The sequence below is a fragment of the Photinus pyralis genome, unplaced genomic scaffold (genome assembly GCF_008802855.1).
Source record: "Photinus pyralis isolate 1611_PpyrPB1 unplaced genomic scaffold, Ppyr1.3 Ppyr1.4_LG9, whole genome shotgun sequence".
NCBI classification, from domain to species: domain Eukaryota; kingdom Metazoa; phylum Arthropoda; class Insecta; order Coleoptera; family Lampyridae; genus Photinus; species Photinus pyralis.
The window spans coordinates 12,661,447-12,671,560 of record NW_022170878.1 but is presented as its reverse complement, the minus strand read 5'-3'; the positions used below and the strand labels follow the sequence as shown (position 1 = coordinate 12,671,560).

Below are 10,114 nucleotides of genomic sequence, written 5' to 3'. Positions count from 1 at the left end.
AAATTTATTTAAAGTTTTGCGGGATCCCGCGGGATTAACATCTAACAATCCTGCAAATACCGGGATTGAGATTTTGCTGCGGGATTGCATTCCCTACGAAATCCAAAGAACTCATTATCAAATTGCTTTCTTATCTTTTTTCCAGTACCGTATGGTGCATGGTTGGTAAAAAGCAATCACACAGTTATTTGCTTATGTAAAAAATCTGTAAAAAGTTCATTTTTGAAGAAAGATGCTTTGCTTAGTCAAATCATGGAGGTGACAATTTCGGTTCAAAAACATCGCACTTATCCTGCAATCATGTGTAGGTAAACACCAAACCCAAAGAAATCAGAATAAAACTGCTTCGTACCTCTCTTCCACTGCGCGCACGTTACCTAATTGGTAAAATCAATCATAAACAATTTACCAAATTCTCTTTTTAGACAGCGCTGTAATATTAATCTGTGGTTCTTTTCCCGATGATCTTGGTATAGAAATAACGTTTTTGACATCTTTTGATCAAAATACAAGTGGTCATTGAAAGTGTGCCAAATTCCCTTATTGGGCACCGTGGTAGGTGTGTTCCTAGCTTATAGTTACGATACCCTTACAATCCATTATGACCCTCTTATTTTAATTATTAATTTAATCTGCTTACTAAAATATAATAAACGTTATTCTACATTTCTCCTCAATCCACCAGTTTAATCTCTTTAATACAAATCCGCCCTTATAACGTAACGTGGATTAGGAATAATACATACGAGGTAGCAGATAACAAATTATTTACGTTAAAGCGCACATAGTACATCTACCTCTTTCATTATTTGCTATCGCACTTTAAAGCGAGAGTACCGCTTTACAATGTTGCCGTTTATTTGGATCTCACATTATTTAAAATATAACGTATTGTATATAACGTAAGCAGCGCCCCCTAAGATGATCATTCAAGAACTTCGCGTGTATAAATTTTGATAAAAACCTAAAAGTTGAGATCCGGGCGAAAATTGGAATTTAGCTTCCTGTATGATCGACCGAGCTAATAGACTCGATATACACAGTAAAAAAGGCGAGATCCGAAAACGGATCTCGGGTTTACCAAATGGATCTCACCTTATCTGCAATATATGTAAAAATGATCTCACCTTAGCGCTTTTTAAATCTATATATATACACATACGATATACGAGCCTAGTTTTACTTCGCTTTCAATGTTGTCTTTGAGTGTCAATCCTGGGTGCTACATCGCAAATATTACCACCGCCGCGGCGCTATCGCTATCATTCCGTACGCCTCTATACCTACACCAGCGAAACTACATATAATAAGGTAGTATCTCTTATCTGTTTTGACTAATTTGTAATTACATTTAAGCCAGCCTAAAGGCTTTATTTTGGGCTTGGTTCTTTCTTATACAGGGTGTCCCTAAAAGGTCTGTACAACGCGCTACCATGGGTTCTTGGTATCAAAATAGGACGATTTAACCCAACTTACCTCTATCCAAAAGTGTTTCGGTAAGGCGCTATCTACCGCCAAAGATTTAAAAAAAAATCGTTATTTTTATTTTATCGGAAAATGGTTTTGCCGATTAAAATGAAATTCGGGATCTGAATGTCTAATGTAAAAAGGGTCTTTGTGATATCATCGTTTTGATTGTAGTTGCTATGTAGGTGGTAAAATACTGACCATCCACATCTGAAGAGGTCTAAAACTTTTTAACTACTATTTTGACGGTTCTGAATTTTTAGACACTGGTAGACAGTTTACTTGCAAGCATTTTTTGTCTCTTGATGAATATCGCTATCTGTGATGGTTTACGAAAAAAAAAATAATTTAGGCATGATGAATGGCATGCACCATACATGCGATTGTTCCTAAAAAAATCAGAAGATGGCTGTGAAACAGAGTGGCGTAACGTTTGTTTGTTGTTTCTTCAACTTTAACAATTTACATTTTGCTTGAAGACTTAAAATTTCATTGTTAAAATTGTAATATGGCCTTTCAATACAGTAACGCAGAGTTAACTGATATGCTATTAGTGTTTGGATACTGTCGTGGAAATGGTCGCAAAAAAAAACGTAAATTGTTAAAGTTTAAGAAACAACAAACAAACGTTACGACACTCTAAGGTTTCACAGCCATCTTCTGATTTTTTGAGGAACAATCGCATGTATGGTGCATGCCATTCATCATGCCTAAATTTTTTTTTTTCGTAAACCATCACAGATAGCGATATTCATCAAGAGACAAAAAATGCTTGCAAGTAAACTGTCTACCAGTGTCTAAAAATTCAGAACCGTCAAAAATAGTAGTTAAAAAGTTTTAGACCTCTTCAGATGTGGATGGTCAGTATTTTACCACCTACATAGCAACTACAATCAAAACGATGATATCACAAAGACCTTTTTTACATTAGACATTCAGATCCCGAATTTCATTTTAATCGGCAAAACCATTTTCCGATAAAATAAAAATAACGATTTTTTTTTTAATCTTTGGCGGTAGATAGCGCCTTACCGAAGCACTTTTGGATAGAGGTAAGTTGGGTTAAATCGTCCTATTTTGATACCAAGAACCCCTGGTAGCGCGTTGTACAGACCTTTTAGGGACACCCTGTATATATATAAAAATGCTTCCCATCCAATTCGCGGTCTAAAACTATGGACCCTTAATCTGACAATACATTGCGACACGACTCGACTGGACAATCGTACTGTACGATTTGGGACGAAACACAAGGGGTTAAGAGGTACAAACGAAATCGCTCCATGCGTCTGAAAATGAGCTGAGCGGCATTTTAGGGCGGAAATGGAGCAGTTCACTATATGGTAAGATAATTGCAATGGTCAAAATGGAAATAAAATTATAGTTCCTGTCTATATGTGGTTGATGAACAAAATCCCTGATCTAAAAGTCATTAAGTATACCTAAGTATTTATTGAAAGGGCACAGGCACATGGAAGCGGATCTAGTATATGCTACCATCGAACGAAAGAAAAGGACACTTAAAACGTTAGATATTGTTGTTCCTCGTGACTGGGCTCAGTTCATAAGTACATGCGGATGTCTCTTTAATTCGACTTAAACATTTACTTTAAACAGCGTAATAAAACATCACTTAAACATCTAAAAGTTCTTAACCCGGCTGAACACGCGTAGAAAAAAGTTACACGCGTCTATTGTCTAAATGATCGGGTCGTTTTTTTGCGCTCTAAATTCTTCTTTTTGAGCAGATAAAAATTAATACTAATAACTTATAAACCTTCTTCTTTAATATTTTGCTAAGAAATTGTTTTTTCGTACAAAGTAATTTCGGTTACACGAAAACAGCATAAAATAGTAAAACTCTCACTAAGATTACATATTACACAAAAATAAAAACTAACAAATGGGTAATGACAAAGTATAAAACTTGTTATATGTTATTCTTTTTGTTCCATACATGTTGTATGTTCTCTACACTGGCACTGGGCACATTGCGTTTTTGTTTTTCTGTTTTTTCTCCAAGAACAAAAATAACATCTTCCAGCAGCTGATTGGCTTGTCCCTTCACCGGCTGCTTTACTGGGCTCATGTAAAATTTCCATTATTCGATTTTTGATATTTAGCGGCAGAGTAACAATCTCTAGGCGTCTTTGCAAATTTTGGAGTACAAGGTCTTTTGCAAGCAGTTTTAGAAATTTTCGACGCGGCATGCAATCGGTGGTATTTTTTTGGTATATAATTTGACATTTATACCTGCGATATTCAGCATCGAAAAAAATATTGTAAGAGGCACCTGCTGCTTTTTCGTGACACCGAATAATTGCCCACTACGTCCACTCCTCCCTTCGTGCTATTGTAAAATGTTAACATAGCAGGTTTGCAAGCATCGCCCGTCTCTTGATCGATTTCATCTGCAGAATGCATCGTTGAGAGCAACAGAACGATTTTATTTTGTTTGGGTTTATATGACGCTAATGTCATGTTCTTAGTAAAGCCAAACATGCTCGTATTTATTCTTTGTTCCTTGATTTTTGCGGAAAAAAATTCAGGAATTTCACGTTTGTTCTTCCGCAGTGTTCCTACCAAGGTTAAATTGTGTTTTTGTAGTAACTCGAGCGCCAGAGGTATTGACGTAAACCAATTATCGCACGTCACATTTCTCCCAGTTCCCGAAATAGGCTGAATTAACTTTTTTACCACAGCAGCAGCGCTGTTGTCCACTTTGAAAGGTCCATCCGGCTGATTCCCAACGTACACTTTCAAATTATGTGTGTAAAAGAATCTTGCGTCAACCATTGCTAAAATTTTCAGCCCATATTTCGCAGGCTTATTTGGAATGTACTGACGAAATGCACAGCTGCCGCGAAACGACTCCAGCATTTCGTCAATGGTTAACAATTCAGAAACATTGTAATTTGTGTTGCACCTGTACACAAAGACATCGAAAATTTCTCTAATAGGAGCTAATTTATCAAATTGCTTCCGAAATTCTCTATCATTCACATTATCGAATCGTAAAGCCCGTAATATGAACTGGAAACGATTGAGTCCCATAGTAAGTCGAAAATATTCTACCCCTGTACCGTCTTGCATCCATAAGTCTCTCAAATTTATGTGGGATGATCGCTGAACCCCTGCCAAATACAAGAGACCCAAAACGGCCTTGATCTCAACCACATCGGTATCTGCTGCATCACGTGCTCTGCTGTAACGAGGTCTCATTTTCGCAATATATCGGTTAGTGCATTCAACTATTTTTTCCAGAATAGAATCCGGAAAATATAATTTCCAAGAGTCTAGAACTGTATTTGCATTTTTGGCGATCGTAGTAACTCCGGCGGCTTGAGTAACAACATTTTTTCCTTTGGTTTTAGTTTTTGATAAAACTACTGGTACCTTACTCCACAAAGTGTTTTTATCTTTACCGATAAAACACAAACCAGACTTGATGTTTTGTTCCCTCAGTTCTTCATCATCGGAACCGCCTACCACTTCTTCTTCGAGTTCGTTCCAGAGTTCTAGAAGATGTCTTTGCTCTTTTTCGTAATACGACATATTCTGAAAATATAAACCACAAAGTTATACGTAAATTATTTTCACACTAAAAAAATATTTTTAATCACTTTGAAATTCTAATATATCTAAAATTTAGCCTCTATGAATTGTTTACGCGTACTTACCAAAATCTACGAAGAATAAAACAAAATAAGTGATGACAACTATCTCAATTGCACAAAACACTTTCCTTCCTAAACAACACGCGCTATTGTCGAAAGCACCGGGTTTGTAGAACGCTCAATTAAATCGACGATAAAATGGCTATGCACGCTTAAAACTGACTGAATATGACACTGGCACGTCAAGGACAACCCACAATAAGCATTCCTAGCGCTGTAAATCCCTCCCTTTCCTACAAAAGGCCCCACATAAAATTTCCAGACGAACCGGTCATAATGACCGTGGCGCGTGTACTCTCGGGTTAAATTGCGTTGCTGATTCCACCGAATCAATTTAATGAAAGATTCGCGGTACGCATATTCATTACCACTAAATCATGTACCTACATTACAGCGAAATAAAATAATTTCGCCGTCGTTTCAAGGATGGGATGTTCACTTCTTGCATGATATTACTATATTCGCCTTTAACATATGATGTTCCCATTTTTTATTCCAAACATCTCAAAAATTTTTTTTGAATATTTTCAATAGGGTAAGGTGGGGCAAGATGACAAATTTGATTTTGTTGAAAACCAAAAGAAGAAATCTGCAATATATCAGACCCTGTGATGTCTGGTCGGGACCTAGTTATACCTCAAAAAGATAGGTGGCACTTCCTTCCCTACTTTCGAATTTATATTTGAAGTGGTGTTTATTGGCTATTCCTTATAATATTGTTGGGTAGTAAATTTTTTTGCAAAAAGTGAGTTTAAAACTTTTCCTAATTGATGTTTATTTTGCTGTTAGGACCCAATAGCTTAACAATGTAAGTACACGAACTAATTTTATTTATTGTTTGTTTTATATATAACGATTTTGTTATAAATTCTCATTGGGGCAAGTTGACGGGTGCAAGCGAACTCGTCATCTTGCCCCAAGGAGTATTCCTTAACATATCTTCTTTTACAGATGGTGCGTAACTATAAAAGAAAAAGTGAACGCCGGACGTGGTCAGAAGAAAATTTAATTGCTGCCATGTATGCAGTCGAAAATGAAAATATGGCAGTTAATAGAGCCAGCATAGTTTACGAGGTGCCTGAAGCAACACTGCGACGATATGTTAAAAAGGATAGGGAAAACGAAACATCACCGGAAAGCGGCGGCAGATTTAAACATACTTTCACTGAAATCAAATTCGCTCTAACTTTTAACAGACTGTCAAAGTGTATACGAAGATAAAACCTAACAAATAATTCATAAATATAAGGAAATTATACGCACAGCAAGCTTGTACCACAGCAATAAATATGTTACAATTTTCACTGTTGTAGCAACATCTATGCCCAGCGAAAGACTTTTTTTCTAAAGTTGGAGCGACTAAATAACGATTTAGTTTTAGTTAAATATAATAAGCTCAGTTGATCCCGTAAAAATACACCAGGTGGTGTAATTTTCTACGATCATTAAGTAAGTTAAACGTGGTTAGTAGGTGCATAACGAGCTTTTCAATTAGGATTAATTATGTGAAGTAATTGGACACTGGTTGTTAATTAGAAAATACACCTAAATGTGGTGTAACGATAATGAGGTGGGAGGTATACTATATCGCCATATGTAATGGATCTACGCTAATAAATGATGCGAAACGATGGCAGCTTAATGAATTTTGAACGCTAGGTAATACGAATCTAAGGTAAATTACGCGTCTACTACTCATGGGCTAATATTGACTTACACGCCAGACTTGTGTAATTAAAAACTTTAGTTTCTCTAATTACATTTTGAAATGTTGACTGCCTGCTTTTATAAATCGATCAGGGGGTTCTGTTAAAATAATTCGGCCGCTTCAGGCCTACTGTGTCTATACACGCATTGAAAAATTGATGTTAATTATAATAATTTATTTAGTACATGTTTGGCCTAGTGTTTGGCAGACGCTTTACGAATTTGATATTACCCGAACGTTGGTCAACAAGGCACAAGACATATTCCAAAGGGCATGAGATAATTTACAGTCGCTAGCTCGGTAGGGCATATAGATTATTCGTACAGTTCACCGCAACTTAGCACTTAAATTGAGCGCCACCCAGTTTCTTGAAAATTCTTAACCTCATTCGTATGAAGTATTGCAGGAAGACGATAAAATAAAAAAGTTGCAATTTCTCGCAACGAAATATTCCAAGTTCACTTTCGGTTGATGAGTATTGACCGAAATTTAATCACTTGGTCCCTTGACCATTGTCTACCTATTACTCAAAACAGAATTGGAAAATTCGAAACCGTTAGAGAGTTATCATGTACACAGACGGATGGACGGACAGAAAGTTCAAAATCATAAACTCGATTTTTGTCGTTCGTTAATAAACAGGATAAGAGTTTAATAATTATCTCTTTTACAAGAATTCCGAAAAATGTAAAGTTATCCCTAAAGTCGGCACCGATAATGAAGTTACAAGTATCCCACAAAAGTAATAATTTCGCCTTTATTGACCAGCATAGGAAAGCTCTGTTGCTATGACTGCAGCAATTCACCTTAACGCAAAAGAAAGAAACCAAGAGAACAAACCCGAGAAAATCGACTCGATAATTAAAGTGACGCATTCTTGTGATGAATTGAAAATTAACATTACTAATTTACGAGTATACCTTGAGTTCTAAGTAATTTCTAAGCTTGACAAATTTAATAATTTAATTTACAAGGAAGAATATTAAGCAGTTAAATAACAAACAGCGATTTTGTTTTTATGGCATTAAATATTCAATTTGCTGCGAATGGAGGGGCGGTTTTAGTCGTTTTGTGAGAGTTTATAAAAATCAATGCAATCCACATTTGATATCCATTAAGCCGCCTATGAGACCCAGCGGGGCACGTCACATGCCAAATGCTTCTTGCATTCATTTCAACAGGCATCGATTTAACGTAATGTCAAAGCAAAGTTTAGTGCTATAGGTATTTGGTATTGGCAGTCAGTTCCACCCGATTACTTCATTGAAAGCGTTAAAACTTTTCCTATACGCTACCTTGTAAATAGCTCTAATGGAGTTACGAATTTAAAAAATGTCACGAATTATATTCTAAAGGCGAATCTGTCTTGGGGCAAAACGTTTTGTCCACAAAGCTGCAACTATAATCATTCGAAGGCTGTTCTGTAATATAAACGTAAATCATTCTTTCCAATTATATACAAAAAATCTTGATGTAAGTCTGAATTGAAGACATAGCTACAAGCAGCCCACCCCCACCCTTTCTGGAAACAATCCGTCTCAATATTAATACGGTACTTATGTCACGCACAAACTACGTCAATTTTGGTCTGATCACAACCTATCCAATTTATTGTTCAGAAAGAAAACAGTTTTTCTATTGATTTGGATGTAACAGAATATTCCAGAGTCGGAGATTGGAAACTATTTCGGATATCAACTTCAGATTTTCACTAGATTAGTATGCCGTCTAGTTGTGAAAAGTACAACAAAAAAATATTCGCACGGATTGTCGACGTTCATAAAATAATTGAAAGTAATGAAGAAGATTGCGTTAAAAATGCCAACAAATCTTTCTTTATTGTCGTCACGTCTTATAATTAATAATGAATTTTGGAATATTAACTACAACACCTCTTAACATTGGTCTTGCTTTGGTGATCTCTATAATTTCACAAGGAATACCCTGCTCCACGATACGTGTATCGTACGTGCCCTGCTCAAGGTTTCGGTTCACAATAATCGTGCGAGACACGCTGTAACCTCCGAACTCGTTGGCTCCAATCTGTCCGCCTGTCAGCATAGATAAGTTTACTTAATTAGGGTTATGTGATTAAAAAACCAAAATCACGATTAGATCATTCTCTGGCAGTGGAAATGCAGCGGAAGTCAGTTTCGAGTTTTGTTCATTCCGATAACGTTTTGTATTTGGTGAAAGAAATTGTGTTTTTGATGCAGGTAGTTTGCCCGGAGAGAGAGAAGACCTTTCCCTTTCGAAAGTTATATGTTTTGGGCCTCTGGAAGTAGTGACCGTAAATTGGATTACGCAATAAATAAGGAAACACATGTCTTCCCGACGTTAGACAATAAAGAGAAGAAAACCATAGCTAGTTAATACTCAAAAAACTCGCATCACACGCTATTTGGGGGGGGGGGGGGGGCGAACTGACCCAAACGCAGTCCTTAGATTATCCTGCGAAAATGTTATTATATAAGAAGGATACACAATATGCGGACCTTCTCTGTCACTCATCACGCTACAAACTGTATGCAAAATCTCCCAAATACATGTGCATCAAGCTGTTCAACCATCTGCCTCGCGATATACGAAGACGTAACACACATATACACTTTAAATCAGCTGCTCGAGGAATGTTTCTCAACCACCCATACTATATACATGTAGTATCGAAAAAGGGTACGCCCAAGAGGTCATCGGTCTAGTGTAACCTCCTTTTTTTGATACTTACAATTATTCCTGCCACTACGTGCAACCCAAGGTGACAGGGCGATATAATATTTCCCGGACCAGCTCTCTCCCAAAGTTAACAAAGTATGGGGAGTTATTTAATACCTCATGCTTAGCAGATCTGATTGCAAAAGCTACCTTTTGTAATAAAGAGCTCCAATTCTTTTGGTTATCCTCTACAAATGAAGATAGGACCGTCTTCAAAACTTTTTTTACCCTTTCAGTGGGATTAGCTTGTGCATGATAGTAGGGTGTGTAGCGTATGCTAACGTTGTAAGTTGACATTAGTTTTTGGAATTCTTTAGACCTAAATTGTACTCCGTTGTCTACTATAATTGAGGTGGGGACACCGAAAAACAAGATCACATTTTCCTCGATAAGCTTTACAATAGTAGTAGTCGATTACTTTTCCAAGTTTTCCTTTGCGGAAAGCAACAGCTACTCCTTACCTTACTTAAAGACGTAGAAGGTTCATTGGAGAAATTCAGTGGGGACGATTCGATAACTGAATCGATGGATCAGACATTTCGAAGAA

At 36.7% G+C, this 10,114-nt stretch overlaps 1 protein-coding gene across 1 annotated transcript; it reads right to left on the bottom strand.

Annotated features, from left to right (window-relative positions):
• Positions 1 to 3,729: 3,729 nt before the first annotated feature.
• Positions 3,730 to 5,022, bottom strand: LOC116179988 (piggyBac transposable element-derived protein 4-like). Its single transcript, XM_031499810.1, has one exon. The coding sequence runs from the start codon at positions 5,020 to 5,022 to the stop codon at positions 3,730 to 3,732; it is 1,293 nt and encodes a 430-aa protein (XP_031355670.1).
• Positions 5,023 to 10,114: the final 5,092 nt, after the last annotated feature.